The 24,829-nt window shown below is 39.5% G+C and overlaps 3 protein-coding genes and 1 long non-coding RNA gene across 34 annotated transcripts in view; 2 read left to right on the plus strand and 2 right to left on the minus strand.

Moving 5' to 3' along the window:
* The window catches only part of BCAP29 (B cell receptor associated protein 29), a 51,386-nt gene extending 46,112 nt beyond the window's left edge, over positions 1-5,274 (minus strand). For 2 of the 6 annotated variants that reach the window (XM_086396887.1, XM_086396885.1), the window contains exons 1-2: positions 5,226-5,274; positions 4,667-4,773 (exon numbers count right to left, since the gene is read on the minus strand). Coding sequence is in view for 3 of the 6 variants with exons in the window: in XM_086396885.1 (XP_086253011.1) it covers positions 4,667-4,758 (92 nt within the window). In the remaining 3 variants the exon portion in view is untranslated. Of the gene's footprint in view, positions 1-4,666; positions 4,774-5,002 lie in introns of all 6 variants that reach the window. The other 4 variants (XM_086396888.1, XM_086396886.1, XM_086396884.1 and 1 more) reach the window with 3 other exon arrangements.
* A 2,158-nt stretch (positions 5,275-7,432) lies between these two features.
* Positions 7,433-24,085, minus strand: DUS4L (dihydrouridine synthase 4 like). Of its 18 annotated transcripts, none has more exons than XM_086396869.1 (9): positions 23,031-24,031; positions 22,251-22,357; positions 19,434-19,577; positions 18,238-18,374; positions 13,880-14,001; positions 11,504-11,621; positions 10,356-10,478; positions 9,140-9,366; positions 7,433-8,437 (listed from the first exon to the last, which is right to left on the minus strand). In XM_086396869.1, the coding sequence occupies exons 4-9, from the start codon at positions 18,351-18,353 to the stop codon at positions 8,181-8,183; spliced, it is 963 nt and encodes a 320-aa protein (XP_086252995.1). In that variant the 5' UTR covers positions 18,354-18,374; positions 19,434-19,577; positions 22,251-22,357; positions 23,031-24,031; the 3' UTR covers positions 7,433-8,180. The 18 variants fall into 18 exon arrangements, 16 of the variants coding, with proteins under 16 accessions (XP_086252995.1, XP_086253003.1, XP_086252997.1 ...); XM_086396877.1 differs by having other exon boundaries at positions 11,446-11,621; positions 23,031-23,212; XM_086396874.1 differs by lacking the exon at positions 7,433-8,437 and adding an exon at positions 8,518-8,967 and having other exon boundaries at positions 23,031-23,220.
* Positions 13,506-14,366, plus strand: LOC147374351 (uncharacterized). Its single transcript, XR_015162664.1, has 2 exons — positions 13,506-13,640; positions 14,301-14,366. It is a non-coding gene; the product is annotated as an uncharacterized LOC147374351 (long non-coding RNA).
* A 16-nt stretch (positions 24,086-24,101) lies between the features above and the next one.
* COG5 (component of oligomeric golgi complex 5) overlaps positions 24,102-24,829 on the plus strand; it is a 277,344-nt gene continuing 276,616 nt past the window's right edge. For all 9 annotated transcript variants that reach the window (XR_015162655.1, XM_086396849.1, XM_086396848.1 and 6 more), the window contains exon 1: positions 24,102-24,207. Coding sequence is in view for 5 of the 9 variants with exons in the window: in XM_086396849.1 (XP_086252975.1) it covers positions 24,114-24,207 (94 nt within the window). In the remaining 4 variants the exon portion in view is untranslated. The remainder of the gene's footprint in view (positions 24,208-24,829) is intronic.

Below are 24,829 nucleotides of genomic sequence, written 5' to 3' on the forward strand. Positions count from 1 at the left end.
TGTGTGTAATGCTGTGTAGCACATACATAGTACATACTGTATTACATAGACAGGAAAGAGCAAAAATCTTAAATATATGGCTTGAAAGGGAATTCCCTGGTGGTCCAGTGGTTAGGACTCTGCACTTTCACTGCTGAGTGCCTAGTTTCAATCCCTGGTTGAGTAACTTAAGATCCCACAAGATGCATGGCATGGCAAAAAAGGAGAGCGAGGAAAAAAAAAAAAAAAATCTATCTCTCTCTCTCTCTCGAGGGATATGTATGTGTGTTTATACCCAAGTAATTATATTCAGATCATTACTTGAACATAGAGAAAATGAAATAGGGGAACAGTCTAGATGGAATGAACAATATGAGCAAAGACACATAGGTAAGAAAGCATGAGTTATCAATGGCAAAGAGTGACAAAGTAATCTATCACACAACTGAAAAGGTAACAAATTTCACACAAGGGCATTTTAAATGAGTAACACATTAACTGAGTCCAAAGGAGATAAATAAAGATAAGCACTTGAGTAAACTTCGAATTTCCTTTCATGGACCACAGCCTTGTAAGTGGTGTGTGGGCCACTACACAAGTGTAGGGCTTGTGTAATTCAATGAAACCATGAGCCATGCCGTAAAGGGCCACCAAAGATGGACGGGTCATCGAGAAGAATTCTGACAAAAGGTGGTCAACTGGAGGAAGAAATGGCAAACCACTCCAGTAGTCTTGCTGCAAGAACCCCATAAACAGAATGAAAAGGAAAAAAGATATGACACCGGAAGATGAGCGCCCCCCCCACCACCCCTCTCTGGGTTGAAAGGTGTCTAATATGCTAGTGGGGAAGAGCAGAGGGCAATTAATTACTCATAGCTCCAGAAAGAATGACGTAGCTGGGCCAAAGCAGAAATGACACTCAGTTGTGGATGTGTGTGGTGGTGAAAGTAAAGTCCAATGCTGTAAAGAATATTGCATAGGAACCTGGAATGTTAGGTCCATGAATCAATGTAAAATGGATGTGGTCAAGCAGGCGATGCCAAGAGTGAACATCCACAGTTTAGGAATCAGTGAACAAAAATGGACAGGAATGGGCGAATTTAATTCAGATGACCATTATATCTATGTGGGCAAGAATCCCTTAGAAAAAAGGGAGTAGGCCTTCATAATCAACAAAAGAGTCTGAAATGCAGTACTTTGGCGAAATTTCAAAAACGAGAGAATGATTTTGGTTCGTTTCCAAGGCAAACCATTCAACATAACAGTATCCAAGTCTATGCCCCAACCACTAAATGCCAAAGAAGCTGAAGGTGCATGGTACTATGAAGACCTTCTAGAACTAATACCAAAAAAAAAAAAAAAAACAATGTGCTTTTCATCACAGGGGATTGGAATGCAAAAATAGAAAGTCAAGAGACACCTGAAGTAATAGGCCAAACTTGCCTTGAAGTACAAAATGAAGCAGGGCAAAGGCTAACAGAGTTTTGTTAGGAGAACACACTGGTCATAGCAAACACCCTTTTCCAACAACACAGGAGATGACTCTACACATGGAATCATCAGATGGTCAATACCCAAATCAGGCTGATTATTGTCTTTGCAGCCAATGATGGAGAAGCTCTATGCATGCTCAGTCGCTCAGTTGTTTCTGACTCTTTGGCTACCCCATGGACTGTAGCCCCCCAGGCTTTTCTATTGCAGCAAGTGAGTTCAGTAGTTGTGGCTTGCAGGGTATAGAACGCAGGCTCAGTAGCTGTGGTGCATGGGCTTCAGTTGCTCCGTGGCATGTGGAATCTCCCCAGACCAAGGATTGAACCCATGTCCCCTGAACTGGCGAGCAAGATTCTTCTTCACTGTGCCACCAGAGAAGTCCCTTAAGATTATGTTTTGAAAACAACTCTAATAATAACCTGAAGTTTGTGGGGAGACAAAGTTGATATGGATGCAGTTTCTTTTGCCTCTTTGATTCCTACTCCAAGAATACTATTCAAATTTTACATTACAAATATTTGTATTTTTACAAAGAGAACTAGCAATACCTTGACCTAGGTCCAAATGTAAATTCACATTTCAAGTAAATCAACAGTATAAAAGGGAACACAAAAGGAGACCAGCCTCCACCAGAGGGAACAATTAGCAGTTTATAAGGGTTGATTTAAGGAAAGGCTAATAACAGCTACTATATAGAGTCCATACTATACTTCCCTTCTAAGCACCTTTACATGGCTTAGCTCATTTAATTATCACAACCACCATACGAGGTGGATACTAGTATTACCTCCATTTTACAGACAAGGAAACTGACCAGAGATGGTAAATAACTTGCCCAAAGTCATACAGTAGCATGCAGAGTTTTGATATAATCCTAGGCAGTCGAATCTGAATATGTGTCTTTCACTAGTGGGTTATGTGAAAGTATGGGTTATTGCCAAAGTATGAAGCCTTTTCTTTGAAGAGTAAGGTGATTATACATGTTAAAGGATAAAAAGATGTGAACACACACAGTAAGGACATATTGTAAATGATCTGTGGACATACATATATACATATACACCATGTTTTTCTAGTGTATATTTGTCCAAGAGGATATATTTATATAATGTGTGTACATGGACAAAAATCTACCAAATAGCTACTTTATCAGGATAGAAAAAAATATATATTTGATAGGAAGAAAAAGATCCATAATCTATAAACCATTTTGAGGGAGAAAAGATCAACGGACAAAAATTTTTTTTTTTTGCAAATCCTAAAGTTTTATGTTAGATGTTTATAAATACCATCTTTCTTTCTCTTAAATATAGGATTCTACTCTTGCAAGTATTACCAAAAAGCTGAAAAGGGTCTTACTGAGGATTTGAAAATCAATAGGATAAGAGACAAGGTGATGAAAGAGAAAGAGCACTTTATTGAAAGGCAGATTCTTGTCCTGAATCTGCAAAGCTCAACTAGATGACCTTAGGCCACCTTCTCATAGAATGAATAGGATGAATAAAGTTCAAAAATCTCAAAGGCCCCTTCCTATATTATAATTCTATTTTTTCTTTCATAAGCAGGAAAATAGTGATGGCACAGCTGAGAGATAAAAATGGAAGTGAGGAGAAATCCAGGCAGGTAAGAAGAAAGTTAAAAGTTGTGGAAGATTACTGGATCCTGAAGATGAACCAACCTGTCCACAGGGCAGGAAGAGAAATGCAGATACAGAAAACAGCCTTGTGGACACAAGGTCAGGGTGGGGGTGGGGTGGGGGGGGGCTGAATGTGGAGATTGGGATTGACTTATATATTCACTGCCACTCATCAAGTAGCTAGCTAGTGGAAACATGCTAAAGCACAGGAAGCCCAGCTCAGTCCTCTGTGATGATTCAGATGGGTAAGAAAAGGGGGTGGGATGGGAGAGAGGCCCAGGAGGGAGGGAACATATGTATACATACAGGTGACTGACTTCACCATACTGCAGAAACTACCACAATATTGTAAAGCAGTTATACCCCAATTAAAAAAAAAGATAAAAACTTTCATAAGTGTCTTCAAGTCAAGGAATCTTACTAAATTTCAGTGGGTTATCTGTAGGATCTCATTAATGAAAGATTTTCTTTTACATGAACAAATGTGTTGCAACATTTTTACACAAGAGTATTTCATCATTCACACTGCCAAGTCTGGATCTAAAACTGAACTCCTAAAAAGTAGATTACAATAGGGGTGGAGAGAGTTAAGGGTACAACTGAAATCCTACTGAAAGACCTTTGACGGTCTTTTGCTAAGAAACTAATGTTAAGGAATGGTTCTGATACTTTTGCATATTCAGCACTTTTAATTTATACTCAACTCTGCATGGGGATAAAGTAGTAAAACTGCCATTAAATGAATACCAAATGAATTATGTAAGACCAAAACTAAGAATCATTTATTGGCTTAAGTTTTCAAATGGTCTTTCCACAGACCCAGTGAAATATTTCTGCATCACGGTGTACTGTCAACATCATTTATCCATTTACTTTTATTTGGCTCACTATTCTAATTCACGACTGAGCGACTTCACTTTAACTTTTCACTTCCATGCACTGGAGAAGGAAATGGCAACCCACTCCAGTGTTCTTGCCTGGAGAATCCCAGGGACAGGGGAGCCTGGTGGGCTGCCGTCTATGGGGTCGCACAGAGTCGGACATGACTGAAGCGACTTAGCAGCAGCAGCAGCAGCATTCTAATTCAGGGCAATAAAACAAAAGTAAAAGCTAAAACAAGACATGTAAAAAGGGTGACCATCACTTTACTACATCTATAATTAACAGAACCAAAAGGAAGGCGGACGAGGACCTTCTCCTTTTAGAAGGGAGGAGAAAAGTTATTTGTACGTATGTGTGTGCTCATTCAGTCGTGTCTGACTCTGTGCTTTCCCATGGACTGCAGCCCACCAGGCTCCTCTGTCCATGGAATTCTCCTGGCAAGAATACTGGAGTGGGTTGCCATGCCCTTCTCCAATTTGTACAAACAATAAAAAGCTTTATGAAATGATACTTTAATATGGTCATTAGCTATTACTTAATTGGCGTGTGTTTATTTTTAAAGAGAGCCTTTTATAGAATTAGCACTGAAATTCTTTTAAGAAAAATTTTTCCGTAACACACTCAACCGTCTGAAGAGCTCATCATATATGTTGCTGTAACGATTTGGAGGGTTCCTACCTCTGAGGAGGAATAAAAGGTAGACAGAAGATTAAAATGAGTCCTATTTCAGCGTAAAGAAAAGTTGCAACTGCCGTCCATTGGAGTGTCATTGTTTTTCTTCACACCTAAATAGATAAACACTTATTTCACTCAGTTGCCTTTCAAAGAAAATTCGGTTTAAGGAGAGGCCCTTGGGCCGCGAGGTTTCCGGCCTGGAGGTTTCCGGGGTCCGACACTCCCCTAAATGGGAGGCGCCCGGCAGTGACCCGGGGTGGGGAGGGGAAAGGGGAGAGGAAGGAGCCGGTCGAGGGTGGGCCCAGAGGCCCGGGTCGGCACCTCCCCGGCGAGCCTTACGGAACCAGCCAAGCGGCACCGCGGTCCTGCTTTCGGTCCAGGTTCACGGCGTCAGCAGCCCAACGCCACCCTCCGCTAACGCCCGAGCCCCGTCCCCACCCCCACCCCCGCTCCGCGAACGCGCCAAGGGAAGGGCCGGCCCCGCGGACCAACCGCGGCGATAGCAGCGCGACCCCGCGCCCCACGCCGCCTGGAAGCCCGCCGGGCTCCCGCCCAGCCTTACCCCGCCTGCGGCCGCCTGGCTCCCCGCGCTGCTCCGCGGCCGCCGACGCGCGGGACGTCACACGCCGCGGCCGGGGGAGGGGAGCGTGCCCCACCCCCACCGCCACCCTCGCCGGACCCTTCCTGAGCTCCGGCCTCGGGTGTGGGGCCCGGCTGACGCGCCAGGCGGTGCGAACATGATGATTAGCATTAATTGTTTTCTAATTGGGCGGTGGAGTTATGGGATGACGAAGACTCTTCGATCTGGTGCTTAGGGGCTGCCAAGGGCAACGTCTTCTGAGGAGCCAGTTTAACATTTCTAATAAAATGTGGTTTGGGTGGAAGGCGTGCGGTTAATCGACGTTTTGAAAGAGCTTGTGGGGTCCGGCGAAAGAGAATGGCATCGGGGCGGGCGGGTTAGACAGGGTGCTGCCATTTTAGTGAACGTGGTTAAAACACTCCTTCCTGGTCTGTATTTTACTGTGGACAATTTCGTTGGCCGGAACAAGCTAGAAGTTACATATTAGAAAGGCCAGGATCTGGTGATTGTGCCGCATTCTCTGAAAATGTAGGAGTAGGTAGCGTCCAACGTTGCCTGTAAGGGTTTCCCCTTTTGTCCATAGGCTCGGAAGAGGAAATACACTTTAGGGATTGGGGACTAACTGGAAAGGAGAACAACGTGGGTATGGGTACACTTTTTCAATTACTCTTTTCAGGGTATTCAAATTACGTGAATACACTCAAATTATGGCAGTCCCCCCCCCCCAATATTAACAACATATTAGAAATGCACATCAAAGTATTCTGTAGAGGATTATTTTGGGAACATTAAATAAATGGTAAAAATAAGAGGTAGTTATTGAATATAAAAACGCATTTGAGTCAGTGTTTTCTCTTTGTCACAAATATAGACAACATAGGTTAACCATAAGGGACTTAGAAAAAAAAAAATTAAGCGCGTTTAGAACTCCTTGCCCTTTACACTGGCTCCTTGGAAACGCTGTGCACCTTACTCTAATTATGCCATTGTCCTCACAACACAGGTAATTCACCTCAGAGTTAATTAACAAATTTAAAAATGACTACGTTTTGACTATAACTCCCTGTGTGCTAATATGGTACTCATATTTAATGAAAAGCAGTTATCTTTAAAAATCCATTAACTGAAAAATGAAAGCAGAGTGTACCTTAAAAAATATTACAACAGGGTGCTTATGTTAAAATTGACTTATCTCATATTCCCAAATTCGTTAATCAACCAGTTCTAGATAACTGCTTATAAGTTTTTATGTTGGTCATATAGACCACTATCGTAATTATAGAACTGTTTTTAACAAATCGAGGTAATTCTTGCAGTGGCACCTTCACTGCCAACAAAATTCCACTAGCAGTATCTCCAAACCATGGAACTTTAAAAAATTTTTTCAATTTTTTGGCTGTGCCATGCCACTCAGCTTGTGACAATCTTAGTTCCCTGACCAGGAGACTGAACCAGCACACCTGATGGTGAAAGCCGGGAAAACTAACCACTGTACTGCTAGGGTATTCCCTAAGCCATGGAACTCTAAAGTTAAAATTATCCTCAACTGCTGGGAGGCATAAAAATAACATTACTAAAAATGTTATGAAAATTAGGTTTTTAAGTAAAACCTAGTTACTCTTCTCCAGGAAATAATATTTCAAGTACATAGTTGTCTTTTGGTATCTGTGGGGCATTGGTTCTAGGACTCTTTCAGGTACCAAAATTTGTGGATGCTCAAGTCCCATATATAAAACATTTTAGCACCAAGGGCCAACTGTGTAATTATCTCAAGACTATTGACCAAATTTTTATATTTAAGATGTAGGAGATAGAAATTAATAGTATCATTTATATACAGGACTGATGCTGAAGCTGAAACTCCAATATTTTGCTACCTGATGTGAAGAACTGACTCATTGGAAAAGACCCTGATGCTGGGAAAGATTGAAGGCGACAGAAGGGGACGGCAGAGGATGAGATGGTTGGATGGCATCACTGACATGATGGTCATGAGTTTGAGTAGGCTTTGGGAGTTGGTGATAGACAGGGAAGCCTGGCGTGCTGAAGTCCATGGGTAGCAAAGAGTCAAACCCGACTGAGCAACTGAACTGAACTGATATTTACCAAGCTCTCAATCTTCTAAGAATTTAGAAGCCTTGAGATATAACAAATATAATGTCATTTAAAGAATTTCACAGAATCTTAGCTTTTTTTAATAAAGATTTTTTATTTTTGATGTAGATCATTTGGAGTTTTAATGGCTGCGAGGCATTAAAGGTTGAGATCTTGGCTCCCAACCAGGAATTGAACCTGCACCTCCATGCACTGGAAGGAGGTATTAACTACTGGATCAGGGAAGTCTCCCTTAGTTTTAAATTACAGAACACATCACATCTAATTAATTTGTTACATACAATTTAAAACAAATACCTTAAGGTATATAATTCATGAATTAGGAAGTAGCAGTTTAATTTTCCAACCTAAACTTTGAATTTAAGCCCTGAAAGCAATTCTATACAGAATTTTTTTCCTTTTCATTTCATATAGATGTTGGCATTTGCTGTCTTACTTTTCTGCACTGATTTTCATTTAAAACACTTCATGTTAACTAACAGATACCATATGAGCCATATTTTTAGTATTAAAATAAAAGTTTTATTTATTTAAAAATGTTAAAAACATGATTTCTTTAGGAAAAAAATTTTCACATTTTAATTCATAATAGGATTCAGAGCAAGGTCTGTCAATGTTTGAAACACCTAGGATCTTTTTTAAAATTAAAATTTGGGTCTATCCTAGAGATCTACTGAACCAGAATCTCTGAGGATGTGGTCCAGGAGTGATTTTTAAAAATTCTGTCAGGGCATTGTTTTTACACTAATGTTTTAGAGTCACTGATTCAAAGTAAAAACCAAGATGTGACCTTCCATGGTTTCATTGAAGAAAGAAAATAATTCAAGTCCGGTCAATCCCATAATGGTCTGTAAGATAATCTAAGACTGCTGATGTGCTTGACAAAGCATTAAATATTCTTTTTTCCTGCCTTGAAGTTATCTTTTCCATCATATACATTAAATGTTGATGGAAACACATATAGGGAGTTCCAAGTTCAAGAGCAATGTCAACCCAGTCCCAGATGCATTTCAGTGGGGTTTCCTCATATCCAGCAAACATGGCCGGGTTTGCTAAGAGTCCTCTTGCAACCATCACACCTACAAATTAAAGCATATTTCATTTGTCCACACATTAAGAACTCATGGTTATGGGGTCAAACTCAATGAAACAAACTGAAAATATTAAAAAATAATTTATTACAAGATTTTACAATGCCCTTAGTTTCATTCTTATTAAACAATTCATTTTTATACTTTTTATAAACCAATGAAGTGTAAATGCAACTTTTAAGACTTTCTTTTTTAACGTTTTAAATACTTCAACATCAAAAATTAGTTTGGAGTTTTTTTTTAAGGGTAAATCTGGATTGTTATAAATTGGATTTGCTTGAAGTTAAGTTTATTTGCATTCTCTCATCTAGCAATAGGTATCACAGGGCTTGATATGCCAAAGTTGAGGCGGATAATGAAACTGCATAGCTGTCTGGGGTTTCTTTGGCTCCTATAGCCACTCTTCCATTCACAAATTCTCATTTCTATTCTGTAGGCTCTACTGGTCACTCAGTGGATGAGATGGTAGCAGAGAAGTAACTGAACTAATTCACTCCAATTAAAATAATCTGTTGTTCCTAAGTCAAAGGATTAACATTTTAGTAAACTGCTTAGCTTAAATTGGTACAACAGGAAAATAGGCTCCATTTGAAAGAAAAATAATGAAAACCACATTAACATTACTCTCCCACCCCCATTTTTAAATTTTTCTAATTAAAAAACAAAAAAGTCAAAGGACTTATTTCTTACCATCTGTCCCAGTAGTATGCCACACATTTTCTGCTTCTTTTAAGCTTCTGATGTCTCCGTTAGCAACTATAGGTATAGACATACTTTCCTTAATTATTTTAATGGCCTCATAGTGAACTGGCTGATGTCTTTCCTCAACAGTTCTTCCATGGACTGTAATCCAGGAAACTCCTGTTGCTTCAGCCTTTCGACAGAGATCTACAGTTCTTGTAAGGTCATCATGGATCCTATAATTTCAAAATCATATCTATCTTTTTATAGCACACACATCTTAATGATATCAATAAACAGAACATTATTTCATCTACTACATTATTTAGTTTAGCTATGCTGTTCATATTATCACCACATACCACTATTAAAGTTTTGTTCAGGTATCAGATCCCATTCAAGATCTTGAATTTAGCTATTTCACTATTGGCAATAACAGGATGACAAAGAATTGTTACCTAGTGTGGCTCTTTTTTGGCTTTGATAACTGCAAGATTCATCAAAGTACTATCACAGATGCATTGAAAGTTGCTAGTGTAATATTTGCTGTGCATGCTCCAATCCACAAGTGGGAGAATTATAATTTATCAAAATATGTTTTTAACCTGTCACCAAAAAACTATTTTTCATTTTTGATGTGAAATTTTAGTGCAAATATTATTCCTATTTTCCACTCTTGGTATCAGAAATGTTTCTTAGCGTTAGTTATTTCAATAGTACGTGGAAAGAGTTGTTTTTTTTTGGGAGTGAGTTTTTTAATAACAAAGGGACATTTTAATTTTTGTTAAATATGAAGAAATTGTTTTGAATTATAAATAAAAATTATGGTATCTATTAATTCACTAAGCATCTTTGTTTCAACATTTTCATATTCTAGATGCCTATGTGGGGCTTCCAAGGTGGCTCAGTGGCTAAAGAATCCACCTGGCAATGCAGGAGACAGAGGAGACACAGGTTCGTTCACTGAGTCGGGAAGATCCCCTGAAGGAGGGCATGGGAACCCACTTCAGTATTCTTGCCTGGAGAATCCCATGGAGGAGGAGACTGGTGGGCTACAGTCCATGAAGTCACAAAGAGTCATACATGACTGAAGCAACTGAGCATGCACGCAGATGCCTGCATACTAAAAGGAGACATCTCCACATCTCCAGACAAAAGGAATATTCTTTTATTTCCTGAGTAATGGACGGACTATCGTACCAAGAGATTAAAATATTACCTTTACCTTATTTTAATAGATACTGAAAATCTGGGGTTTTCCACTTGATTTCTTACTTGTTTCACCATGTCTCGAACAAGCTCTGGCTTGTTTATTAAGCAAGCTCCATAACCTTCTGCCAGTGCCCACCTTCATAAAGTAAACATAACAACAAATAAATGGTAAACAACTGGAAGAGAAGATGCAATTCTAAAAGCACAGTAAGTGCATTTATGTATTTCTCTACCTAGCAATCTGGAATGGAACCATAATTTTTAAAATTCATAGATCCAACATTTCTAAGTGTATCAAGATTAGGAAAATATGTTCCCAGATCAAGAAGTATTTAGGGGAAATGGTTTTCACTGGCAAGTGAAAAAATTAAAGTTCATTCAACCAAAACAGATTTAAGTATTTGTAATTAATTGTAATTACTTCAGATTTTTTCAACTCCAAATGTGATGTTTATTATACATAACAAGAAGCTTTATTAATCTTAAGAGTAGATATTTTTGGCTTACAGCATGCCAACACCCACTAAACAGCTTACTGAACTCTACTAATGAGTATACAAACATGTCTAATCTGATTTGGATTATGCTATATGTAAAACCTTGACTCCATTCTTTGAACATATTTTGAATTATTGACAGATAATCTAGTATTGTGCCAAGAGGTAAGGATATTATCATCAAATTAAGCACATTCTATCAACACTCAGTTACTCAGACTCAACCAAGTAACTGTAGTATAAGAAGAAAAGGTAATTTTAAGAAGGTATTCTTATAACTGAATCATAGAATCACGTATCATAGAATCACAATGCTTGGAGCAAGTAGCAGTAAAAATACATTTTAGGGGTTGTTATAAACATCAGAGTCTCACATAACTACTTATGGATGAGGTTCAAGGCAGATCCACACATAAAAAAATTCTAGTGGTGAGGTGAGACAAAAACTTGTCAAGGGTCTATACACTGTTGCAGCCGTCAGAAAATATCTTTGCATGTGTGTTTCTAAATAATATTTCCTTAGTTTTTCTTGCTTCTTAGAGCCCAAGTTCTTTATGTCTATCTTCCTTACTTTTCAGTTTTTGGAATACCAGAATGATAGTTTACCATGTTCACTAGTTTTTCCTAATCTTTCGAAAATTCTTCCAACTTCTTTGAGCTTTACCTCTGAGGGCAACCACAGTTAATGTCTATTCCATTCGCATAAGGACAGACTATACGAGCAGCATCAGATAAAAGTCTTGCATCATTAGCAGCAAACTGAACAATCAATGGGCAATCACCTGATAAAATGAATAGCTCAACATTAAAATTCACAGAAACACACACACACACGAGAAAACAAATTTTAATGTTTGTACAGGATAAAATTCTGTTTTTAGACTAAGAAGCATGTGTTCAAACAATATAGCATTAAAATAACTTAAAATATTTTAAATTATTACATGCAATTTAGACTTGGTACAAATTCAAACAGTACAAAATTTGATAAAATAAGAAGTATAGCACTTTTGCCAAACAGACTCCTTTCCTAAAGGTGAGATTATACTGCATTCTAAAACATTACGAAGACCTGTAAAATTTAAGCAAATGTGAACATTCTAAATACATTGCTATCCCTATGGTGTTTTCCCCTGATGTACCTGAGATCTATATGCAGACCTGTTTTCCTGTTTTTAGTGCATATTCCACTATGATGGTGAACTACAGACTGTTTTTTATTTGAGACTCTTGCAAACAATGTTGCGATGAAGATACTCTTACATACATATTTTTGTGAGTATATTCATGAAGTAAATTCCTAGGAGTATAACTGCTGGGCAGGTATTAACATTTTGAAAGATACTATAAAATTTTCTTAGAAGAGTTTACCGATACACATATACACCAATATGGATGACAGTTCTGGTTTCCTTACATCTTATCCTACACTGTATATGTAACAACATATTTTTTATTTATAGCCTGTCTCTCCATACTTTTTGCAGAGTTCTCTATGTGCAATTTTTCTTTTGGTTGCTCCCTTTTTATTATTTAAATTTAAAAATAAAACAATTAGCTCTGCTATCTATCATAAACATCAAAATATTCTATTTTCTCCAGTTTTTAGTTTGTCTTTGAGTATTATCTGTGCCCTTTTCTTATATATAACAGTCTACATTTTAATATAGCCAAATGTATCAGAGCTTTCCTAGGTTTTAAAGGACACATTTTCCTCATCTTTGGATGTTACAGATTTTGAATAGATGTATTTTGACATTTCTAAAGGTTTTTTTTTTTTAAGATTACCTGTATGAGATTTACTGGGTATTTACCAAAATGCAGATTTCTTGTTATGGCTCTAGTTCCACTGACTCAGAATTTCTATGAAAATCTACTGATTTACAGGATTATCAGAGGATAGGAGAATAAGCTTTTTCCTGAGGATATAGGTAGGATTCTTTCTGCTTCGTAACTTGAGAGTTATAAAATTTCAATTTAACAATCATTTATTTGTCAAATATATTTTCAGTGCTGGGCTAGAAGCTGAGGATACAAATCCACAAGAAAAAAATTCCAACCTTCAAGAAGCCCATAGTCTAGTGGGAGAGACAGACACGTAAGGAGGAAATCACAGTACAGTATGATTAAGTACAACAAAAAGTCTGTGCTTAGGCAACGGACATGAATGGAGTGTGATTAGGAGAGTTCCTTGGTCACAACTTTAGAGCATTAAGAAGTATGAAGTGTCCTTTCCCAAAGAGACAGGGATAAGGGGGCAGGCCTGACTAAGAAGGATACTCTAGGTGGAGCAGTGTGAGAGATTAGGGCATGTTCAGGGACTTAAAATAACTTAGTATTTTGAAGAATAAAGTCGGTGGGCCATGGAGAAAAACTGATCGAAGATAAAGCTGCAGAACATGTGTTCAGTGTTCTAGATCATGAAGAACTTTATATTATCTACACATGCTGGAGTTTTCCCTCTTTAGGTCAGTGGCTCTCAATCTTTAGCAAGCTCAGAAGCACCTGAAGAGCTTTTAAAAACACAGATTGCTTGTGACATACCCAGAGATTCTGATTAAGCAGGCTTGGAGTGGAGTCTAGAATTTCCATTTCTAATGAGTTTTCAGATAATGCTGATGCTAAGTGGTCTGGGAAATCACTTTGAGAACCACTGCTTTAGGTGATGAGAGGTCTAAGGAAGATTTTGAGTTAGGGAAAAGAAGTGATCAAATTTAAGTTCTAGAGAGCTCACTTGGAGCTGTCTGCAGGACAGTTTGGGATGGGATAAGGCTGGCGGCAGTGAGATAGGAATCTGCCAGGTGAGAGAATGGGGCCCTGAATGGAGGCTGACTTACACTTTGATAAATTATTCATAGTTTACAAGGCACTGAGGAAAAACACATTGTAAAAAACTTATTAAACATTTATAGAAAACCGAAAGATCTTAAAATAAGCTCTCTGAATTCTGTTGTCTGATTAGACAAGAGTGCTGAGTTTTTTTTGTTGTTGTTTTGTTTTTTAAGTTTTACAAAGACAGCAAACTCTGGCTTTCACGTACCTTGATTTGTGGTAAATTCACTGTCTCTGGCTTTTGCAGATCTGACAAAATCAGCAGCAACTATCATTGGTGTATAGCACAGATCACAATCGTATTTTCTGACTAGTGTTCTGAAAGACAACCTGTGAGCATATAAAACTTTAATTAGGCATTCAGAAAGCATGATAACCCTACGTTCTTCAGAGTTTAGTTATTCATTAAATATTTATTAAAGTTCTGCTATGGAAAGATGCAGTAGATGTACTCTTCCTATTCCTCCTGCTTAGTGTAACTAAAAACTCTGGATATTATATACAAAACAAACATAAGCAAACTCTGAAAGGGGGAGAGAAGAGAGCAGACAGGCTAGTGACCTTGAGCAGGACCTAAGGAATGACAATGGTGAGTTATCCGAGTTTTGTTTTTCCCTCAAATATCCTAGGTTTGAAACTGAAGAAGCTGGCAACCTGGAAGCAGCAATGGATGCAGACAAAAACAGCCCCAGCAAAAGCCTGCTAATTTTACCCCAAGGACCAAGAAGGGGGCAGCCTAGCAAGCTTTTAAATAATGATGATTTTACTCTAGCCCAACACCAGAGAAAAATCTGTGGCCTGCACCTCCACAAGCAAAGCTTGAGTGGGGAGCCTCGACTTCTAGCCTTCCAAAGCTGTCACAATGTTCTCCAACACCCCTCCACGGTGGTGTTAGAGAATGCCAGGTAGGAAACTGGGACTTTAATCCTTGCTGGCCAGAAACAAGGAGGCTACCAGTGGAGACCAAGTGGGGAGCCTGGAATTCCACACCAACAGTGCAGCAGCAAGGCACCCTTCTCCCTCACCCCAGGAACAGTGTCAGAGAATGCCTAGTGAAGAGCCAGGCCTTTCGTCATTGCTCAGCAGTTACCAGGCCACCCCCTGCATGGGGAGCTGGAACTCTTAGCCCTGCTCAGCGGTAATGAGGAGCCTTATGCCCCTGGGGTGTCAAAGGAGACCAAGTGGAAAACCTAGACTTCTATCTCTACCTGAGAGTAATGAGGTGGTGCTTTCCCATCCTTCCCCTGCTGTGGTGGTATCAGAAAAAGCTAGTTAGAGCACAAGTTTCAATATTCAGAATCAAGCACTGTAATCCAACATATTAACAGGCTAGAGAAAAAAAAATCACATGACTGTATCAACTGATGCAGAAAAAGCACTTGACAAAACAACATTTGGATTAAAAACTAAAACCTCCCAGAAAAACAGGAATAGAGGGAACTTTCTCAACCCTATGAGGAACATCCACAAAAAATTCTATACTTCATATTATACTTAAAGGTGAAAGAATACTTCCCCGCCAGATCAAGAACAAGGGAAGGATGTCTGCTCTCATCATTCTTATTCAGCACAGTGTTGGAACTTTAGGCAGTGCAATGAGGCATGAAAGTGAAATAAAAGGCATCAGATAGAAAGGAAGAAGTAAAACTATCACTATTTGCAAGTGACATAACTGTCTACTTAGATAATCCTAAGGAATTTATATGAGGAACCTCCTAGAAGAAATAAGTAAACACAGCAAATTCACAGAATGTAAGAATAAAACACAAAAAGCAATTTTACTTCTATATACCAGCAATGGACACATGAACACCAAAATTAAAAGTATAATAACTGAGTGTAAGCCTTACAAAATATGGACAGAATTTGTATGCTGAAAACTGTATAACACTTAACACTAATGAAGGAAATCAAAGAAGATCTAAATAAATGGAGAGATACTGTGTTCATAAGGAGACTCAACACAAGGAATTCAATTCTCCCCAAATTGATATGCATATTTAATACAATTCTTATGAAAATTCCACTAAGATTTTTTTTGTAGGTAGAGAAAAGATCATCCTAAAATTCATTTGGAAAGGCACTAAACAGCTAAAACAATTTTGAAAAAGAAAAGTGGGATTTATCAGATTACTTAATTTCAAGATTTATTGCAATAAACTGTGGAAAATTCTGAAAGAGATGGGAATATCAGACCACCTGACCTGCCTCTTGAGAAACCTATATGCAGGTCAGGAAGCAACCGTTAGAACTGGACAAGGAACAACAGACTGGTTCCAAATAGGAAAAGGAGTACGTCAAGGCTGTATATTGCTTATTTAACTTCTATGCAGAGTACATCATGAGAAACGCTGGGCTGGAGGAAGCACAAGCTGGAATCAAGATTGCCAGGAGAAATATCAATAACCTCAGATAGGCAGATGACACCACCCTTATGGCAGAAAGTGAAGAGGAACTAAAGAGCCTCTTGATGAAAGTGAAAGAAGAGAGTGAAAAAGTTGGCTTAAAGCTCAACATTCAGAAAACTAAGATCATGGCATCCGGTCCCATCACTTCATGGAAAATAGATGGGGAAACAGTGGCTGACTTTATTTTTCTGGGCTCTAAAATCACTGCAGATGGTGACTGCAGCCATGAAATTAAAAGATGCTTACTCCTTGGAAGGAAAGTTATGATCAACCTACACAGCATATTAAAAAGCAGAGACATTACTTTGCCAACAAAGGTCCATCTAGTCAAGGCTATGGTTTTTCCAGTAGTCATGTATGGATGTAAGAATTGGACTATAAAGAAAGCTGAGCACCAAAGAATTGATGCTTTTGAACTGTGGTGTTGGAGAAGACTCTTGAGAGTCCCTTGGACTGCAAGGAGATCCAATCAGTCCATCCTAAAGGAGATCAGTCCTGGGTGTTCACTGGAAGGACTGATGTTGAAGCTGAAATTCCAATACTTTGGCCACCTGATGTGAAGAGCTGACTCATTTGAAAAGACCCTGATGCTGGGAAAGATTGAGGGCAGGAGGAGAAGGGAACCACAGAGGATGAGATGGTTGGATGGCATCACTGACACAACGCACACGGCTTTGGGTGGACTCCAGGAGTTGGTGATGGACAGGGAGGCCTGGCGTGCTGTGGTTCATGGGGTCGCAAAGAGATGGACACGACTGAGCGACTGGACTGAACTGAACTGAACTGACAGTAATCAAGACTGTGTGGTACTGGTAGAGGGACACATAGATCAGCAGACCAGAGACTGCAGAAAAAGAACCATATAAACATGCTCAGCTGAGTTTTGATTAAGATGCAAAAGTAATTCAATAATGGAAAGACAGCCTTTTCAACAAATGCTGCTGGAACAGACAACTGTCAGCAAAAACAATAAACCAACCAAACTGAGCCTATGTCTCACACTTCCATAGAAATGAGGAATTATGAACTTAAATGTAAAACGTAAACTAGAAGACTTTAAGAAAAAAAGGAGGACACAATCTTTAATATCTAGAGCTACATAAAGATTTCTTATACTTGAAAACAAAAGTACAATCTGCAAAAGGAAATATTGATAAGATGGACTTCATCATTAAATAAAAACTTTTGCTCTGCAAAAGACATGGTAAGAAAATGAAAAGACAAGCTACATGCCAGGAGAACACATATTTAAGCCACCTATCGGACAAAAGATCTGTCTATAAAATATAAAGAGCTCTTAAAACTCAAGAGCAATCAAAACTGGGACAACAAAAAACCAAACAATCTTGATTAAAAAATGGGCAAAGGGTTTGAAGAGATTTCTCCCAAGAAGATACCCAAATGGCCAATGAGCACAGGAAAAGATGTTTAACATCACTAGAAAAACACAAATAAAAACCACAACGAGATAATTCACATTCATTAGGATGACTATTAAAACAATAACAACAACCTCCCAAAACAGTAAGTGTTGAGGAGAATGCTGAGAAACTGAAACTCTCGGGCACTGCTGAAACTCTTGTGCACTGAAACGGTGTAGCTACTATAGTAAACAGCAGGGCAATTCCTCAAAAATTAAAAACAGAATTGCCACATAATCTAGCAATTCCACTTCTGGGCAAATACCCCAAAGAACAAAAAGCAAGGTCTCAAAAAGATATTTATGTATCCGTGTTCATAGAAGCATTATTCCCAAGAGTCAAAAGATGGAAGCAACTCAAGCTGGGCTGAATGAATGAATGGATAAATAAAATGTAATATATACACACAATGGAATATTATTCATTCTTAAAAAGGAAGAAACACATGGGTGAACCTTGAGATGTTATGCTCAGTGAAATAAGCCAGTCTTAAAAAGACAAATACTGTGACCACTTAGATCATACATATGCCAGGCAGGTAATAGCATCAGGACTCAAGCCTGTATCCTAGTCCCAAAGCTAGGCATTTGAAGATCCATGTGGTGGGGTGGTCTTAATACAATATTGTAAAGTTTAAAAATAAAATAAAATTAAAAAAAAATAAAAAAATAAAATAAAAAGTCAGAGCATAAAAAGGAAACCACACCTAGGCTCATTAACCATTTAACAACACTTACTTTGAATATCGCACCATTGGGGCGCAGACTTTTACCAGCTGCCCAGAATGAAACATTTCTATTGGATCTTTTCTTCTTTCTTGACATGTTGTAGTTTGTATGTAGTCACTCTTCATGAAAACAGATTTATTTCAAATCTGAAAAAGACAATTAGTTTGCATGGAGGAAGCACTTTCACTTGAATCCCATCATTCTTACAATTTCAACTGCCAGGAACATGAATTTTTCATTAGGTTTTGTAGGCTTAGGAATCTTAGTTTCTTTTCACAGTATTGAATAGGATACTACAGAATTCTGACTTTATTTATACGTCATGGATAGCTTTTAGCACACTGTGAAATTATAACGTTTATATTTTATATAAATTATGCTTGTTCAAGTCAAAAACTAACAGTTTTGAATTTTATACTTAATTGACTATAGTAACAGTTTCTGCTCAAATCAATAAGTGCTCAGGATGTAGAAAACTAAAAGATGTTTTCCTAGAATACATGTTATTATTTTCCATGTTTTTCCATTTTACTTCGTTTGGCATTGATTTAACCAAGAAATTTGATTGAATTAATTCATATATAGTACTAAGTATGTCTGGCACTTTGAAATACCCTTTTTTATCCAGAAAAGTTAAACGGTAGTAACAGAACAGCTTAAGTACCGAGTATTTTAAAAGACATACTGGTACGTTTAATGTTTATTCTTATTCTCAAATTCCATTCTTTTTATTTGAATCAGAAGGCAAACAAACTTTTAATTATATTTTTAAACATTTAAATGTTTTGTGAACATTGTTTCATGAAAATCTCAGTTGTAATCACATAGCTGCATGGTAAATCACTATTATACCCAGAGGGACAAGTGATTAAATTAGGTAATTTCTAAGTGTTTTACAGTTGCCGTACGGTACTTATCATTTCATAGTGTTGGCTGCTTACTAATTCCAATTTTGGCCTTAGTAATTTAAAAACAAATACTGGCCAACTTTAGAAAAGTCTAATTGCTCACCATGAAATTTTTTGGTTGGCTAAATCTGAAAGTATTGATATAACCTAAACATAAACTAATAATTTAATCTCCTTAGGTAGAATGTACAGGTGGAATAAGATAAACTAGTTTTACTGATCACTGTTTATCAGTTTATCACCATTTATCATCTAAACAATAAACATTTAGAGGTGGGTGTGTCAACTAAGTGGTACCTTTAATTAAACCTTGAGCTCATCTTCATCAGCTCATAGTCCCTGTATTCTTAATTCCCCATCCTGAGGACCCCAACAATCTTCTTGGAATCCCAGTTGATCTTATTTTTTTCCATTCAACAAAGATTAATTTCCCGCTATATGCTGAGAACACAGATGAAAATATTTTTGGTGTCTTTAAAAATGTATTAAACAAACTTATACAATAAGGCTAATACACTCAGACACAATTTCAGCGTTGTAGAAATAACTGCCAAGAGGAGTCAGTGAAGTTGGGGAAGTGTCCAGTTACAGAGAACAGTACAAAGAACTCCAGAGCAGCATGAAAATGCTTGATGTTTTCAGTGAACAAGGAATAGTTAAGCACTGCTTGAGCTGTAACTAGACAGGATATGAGAGTGCCTACAAGTTAATGGGCTTTATACACCAGATTAAGACTTTTTAGATTTATACTCTAGGGCCTTGGTTCTCAGACACTTTTCCTGCTCTGTGGGTAATTTTTACATGTGCACTCAACATGTTAACGTGTGCATGTGACATACTTCCATGGGCATGTATTCTTGTGTAAGTTGTTTGTCTCTCCTTGTACACTAGTTATAATTGAAAAGAATTTAGCAGGGAAATGAAGCATGATCAGATTTCTGACTTAGAAAGATTTCACTGGAGGGTTTAGGGGTGTTGATAAAATACTAGTAAGGATGCCACTGTAGTAGACCAAGCCATGTGTAATGAGTATCTGATCTGGGAGTCTAGGATTGAGGAAAGAGGAAAGAGAATGCATTTAGGAGCTATTTAGAAATAAAAATAAACTAGCAAGACATTTAAGGGTTGGAAATCACCTGATGACAGCACGAGTTATATGTGCAGAGAGAGAATATTAGGATGATGTCAACATTTTTGGATTTAGAGCCTGGTGGATGGCAATTCCAATCAATGAGACAGAGAACCAGAAGGAAGAACGGACAGGCTTTGGCAGGGAAACATGAGTCAATGCTTGGGCACATCAAAGAGGTACTCAGCTGATTTCCAGGTGGTGATGCCTCATATGGGGTATATACATATGGTTCTTAAGAAAAAGCTAGAGATACAGATTGAGAGTCTTTAACCTCTAGGTTAAACCAGAGATCAAACTGTCAATATCCATTCGGTCATTGAAAAAGAAAGTTCCAGAAAAACATCTACTTCTGCTTTATTGACTATGCCAAAGCCTTTGACTGTGTGGATCACAATAAACTGTGGAAAATTCTTTAAGAGATGGGAAAACCAGACCACCTTACCTGCCTCCTGAGAAATATGTACGCAGGTCAAGTTGGAACTGAACATGGAACAACAGACTGGTTCCAAATTGGGAAAGGAGTCCGTCAAGGCTGTATATTGTCACCCTGCTTATTTAACTTACATGCAGAATACATCATGTGAAATGCTGGGCTGGATGAAGCACAAGCTGGAATCAAGATTGCCAGGAGAAATATCAATAACCTCGATATGCAGATGACAGCACCCTAATGGCAGAAAGTGAAGAACTAAAAAGCCTCTTGATGAAGGTGAAAGAAGAGAGTGAAAAAGTTGGCTTAAAACTCAACATTCAGAAAACGAAGATCACAGCATCCAGTCCCATCACTTCATGGCAAATTGATGGGGAAATAATGGAAACAGTGAGAGACTTTATTTTCTTGGGCTCCAAAATCACTGCAGGTGGTGACTGCAACCATGAAATTAAAAAAACGCTTGCTCCTTGGAAGAAAAGATATGACCAACTTAGACAGCATATTAAAAAGCAGACATTACTTTGCCAACAAAGCTATGGTTTTTCCAGTAGTCATGTATGGATGTGTGAGTTGGAGTATAAAGAAAGCTGAGTGCCGATGAATGAATGCTTTTGAACTGTGGTGTTGAAGACTCTTGGACTTCAAGGAGATCAAACCAGTCCATGTGAAAGGAAATCAGTCCTGAATATTCATTGGAAGGACTGATGCTGAAGCTGAAACTCCAATACTTTGGCCACCTGATGTGAAGAACTGACTCTGAAAAAGACCCTGATGCTGGGAAAGATTGAAGGCAGGAGAAGGGGACAACAGAGGATGAGATGGCTTGGATGGCATCACCGACTTGATGGATATGAGTTTGAGTTGGTGATGGACAGGGAAGCCTGGAGTGCTGCAGTCCATGGGGTCTCAAAGGGTTGGACTGAGCAACTGAAGTGAACCTCTAGGTAATATGCTGAAACTAGAAACATGGACAAAGTACTTATGGGTACCATATTGTGTAGAAATCATTAAAAGCACCAACATTTAAGTAAAAGGGAGAAAAAATTTGAATATAAAGGAGACAGCAAGATGAACTTTGGAGCTGGAAGGAATAAACCTGAAACGTGATATTCAGAAGCCAACTTTTACAAAGGAAGGAGGGGATGAGCATCTTAAACATCACAGAAGAGTGAGAATGAGGTAAAGACTAAAAAGGTAGTCCAATGGCAACTGGGTCACTGTGACGTTAGCAGGAATAATTTCATTCTTATTCACTCTTGTTCCCTTACATGGCACATAGAAGGGTTCCCTTAATGTTTTTGCTGAACGAAGAAATCAGTAGTTCTCAATCTTGGTTGTACATTAGAATGAGGCAGGGAGATTTTAAGCAGGATGCCCAAATCATACCCCAGAGCAATTACATGTGAATATCTGGGCTTAGGATACAGGTATCAGTGGTTGTTAAAGCTTTCCAGGTGATTTTAATGTGCAGTCAAGCTTCGGAATAAATAAATCCACATCCTCCAAAGCAAGTGACACTATAGATTTGTTTAAATGGGTTTATATGTACCTCTTAGCTCCTTTGGGATAAGACAGGAATTGAGTCTAATGTTTTACACTCAAGCTGGTATATACAGGTAGAGATTCAAAATTCTTCATTGAATGAATGTTCTGCAACTTTTTGATGTAACAGCCAGTAAAGGAAAAATGACCCATGATTCAAAGACAATGCTTATTTAAAAATTATTAGTCAAGTTTTGTGTATTATTGATAATGAAAACTAATGTGACTCTGGGCACATTGCTCTTGGCAATTTTTGAGACCTCCATTCAGAACAAACAATCCTATTCAACACCAGAATTGATATCAAATATATTAGGGAAGAACCTCTGTGACAAAGTTAAGGCTAAGCACAACGCAGTGAGCTGAGGCTTGTTTGCTTGAGTTCTTATGCGTATCTAATACATTTAGACTTATAAAATACCTCAAACAGCGTTTGGCACAGTAAAGTATTTCACATTCTCAAAAATCTGTTAGCAGAATCAAGAGAACCTGTAGCTCTGGCACTGGGAAAAACTGGTTCCCTGTGTACATACTTAATGTACACAAAAGAAAACTTATTATTTTTTTACAAAGAAATGCTTAACCTTCTTGCACACGTGTGTCTGACCTGTTAACTTACTATTAATTTATTGAGGGAGAAGTAGAGGTGAACAGTGCCGATGTAATGGGAACTAACTTGATCTTTCAGCTCAAAAAATGGAAAATTCATCAATTTGTAGTAAGGAGAAGTCTTGTGTCGCTCACGACACGTGGCTGAAGCTAAGCAATAGAAAAACCTTAAGGATACTGTCTCATGGGAGAGTAGGTAGAGAATGAGTCCCACATATTTCTGTTTCAGTTGTCCTGCTACTGCTGCTGCTAAGTCACTTCAGTGGTGTCCGACTCTGTGCGACCCCAGGGACGGCAGCCCACCAGGCTCCCCAGTCGCTGAGATTCTCCAGGCAAGAACACTGGAGTGGGTTGCCATTTCCTTCTCCAATGCATGAAAAGTGAAAGTGAAGTCACTCAGTCGTATCCGACTCTTAGCGACCCCATGGACTGCAGCCTACCAGCCTCCTCCATCAATGGGATTTTCCAGCAAGAGTACTGGAGGGGGGTGCCATTGCCTTCTCCTCAGTTGTCCTACTTCACCGATTTTCGGCTCTTCCTAATTCTCCCCAGTATTCATTAGTGGCAACTTTCCTCTCCAAGCTTTCTCCACCTGCCTTTACTCCAAGAATGCGAATCAAGGCATGTGGCAGATACACGTGATGTGAAAGTCGCTCAGTCGTGTCCGACTCTTTGCGACACCATCGACTTGTACAGCCCATGGGATTCTCCAGGCCAGAATACTGGAGTGGGTAACCTTTTCCTTCTCCAGGGGATCTTCCGAACCCAGGGATCGAACCCATGTCTCCCTCACTGCAGGAGGATTCTTTACCAGCTGAGCCACAAGGGAAGTAGATACACGTAGGTAGCTATTAACACCCTCCAGCTGTACTTGAGGCGTGCAAACGAAGTTCCCAGAAGCCTCCGCTCTCTTGCCTCCATCAAGAGGCCTCTGTTCTTAGGTTCAGCGGGAAACGACGCGGCCACGTTTTGGCGCTCACCTTCTCCGCCCGGAGAACGCTGCTAGCACCAGGGGTGCGGCAGGGACACGGAGGAAAGCGCCGGTCCCGCGACCTCGGCTTCCTCAACGCCCTGGGCCCTCAGTGCCCACCAGATCCGGGCCCCACGCCGCTCAAAGGCAGGTTCGGTCCGGCACAATTAAGCGGATCCTCCTAGTCGGCTCGGAGCCTCGGACTGGGCAGAGCGGGCGGCGCCCAAATTCTGCGTCATCACCTGGGCGGGGCGCGCTGCTGCTGACGGCATCACTCCCGTACCAGCCAACATGGAAGGTGGTGACGGCGGCGTCTCTATGGCTGGCCGTGGGGCTCCGGGTTCCGGAGCTGCTGCAGCCACTGTCCGGGAGCTCCTGCAGGACGGTAAGGGGGGCCGGGCTGTGGTCGGGCCATGGGGCTTGGGAGCTGTCTGCTCCGCACCTGGGCCTGGGTGGTGGATTCAACTCGTCGCTTTGCAGAAAGTTTTCCGTTCTCGACGTGACCACTCCCCTCAGCCCGGCCCACTGGCACCTGGGTGCCGGCCTTGTCAACGTGTTTGCCCAGGGACTTGCTGACCCGTTTCTTTCCGGTTGCCCTGGGGACACCTGGTTTCTGGAGGCTCCTCATTTTCAGCTCTACCCTCCACGCTCCTGGGGCTTCGCTGATGTCCCGAGTTTCCGCACCTGGTGACCTACTGCTGCCGCAGTTCTTGACCAAAGGCTGAAGCGTTTAATGCCCTGAAAAGTGTAAGAACTAGGACACATGACAAGCGCTGAATGAAGGGGGTCTCTTTTTATGTAGATTTGGAAACATCCGCCCCTTTGACAAATTCTTGGACTGCACAGGTGGCCCCCGTTTACAAGCTCGCTTGTTTGTGGTTTATCCACAACCACACATGGGGGAGGGTTCGGAGCATTCATTCAAGCTGGGATTAACCATATGTATTGAATATAGCAGTCAAGTTTATTTATAGTTTTGGACAAATTGCTAGGAATAAGAAAAGTTA

This window comes from Bos grunniens, chromosome 4 (genome assembly GCF_055505025.1).
Source record: "Bos grunniens cultivar Pamir isolate PY7600 chromosome 4, Bosgru_T2T1.0, whole genome shotgun sequence".
Classification (NCBI taxonomy): Eukaryota; Metazoa; Chordata; class Mammalia; order Artiodactyla; family Bovidae; genus Bos; species Bos grunniens.

Excerpts from the sequence above, each read along its gene's own strand:
- DUS4L (XM_086396870.1), bottom strand. The coding sequence starts at position 18,353 with ATGAAGAGTGACTACATACAAACTACAACATGTCAAGAAAGAAGAAAA. Across the intron at positions 10,479-11,503 it reads AACTGTGGTTGCCCTCAGAG|GTGGGCACTGGCAGAAGGTT; the intron begins GTAAAGCTCAAA and ends TACTTTATGAAG. Across the intron at positions 8,438-9,139 it reads GCATACTACTGGGACAGATG|GTGTGATGGTTGCAAGAGGA; the intron begins GTAAGAAATAAG and ends TTTAATTTGTAG.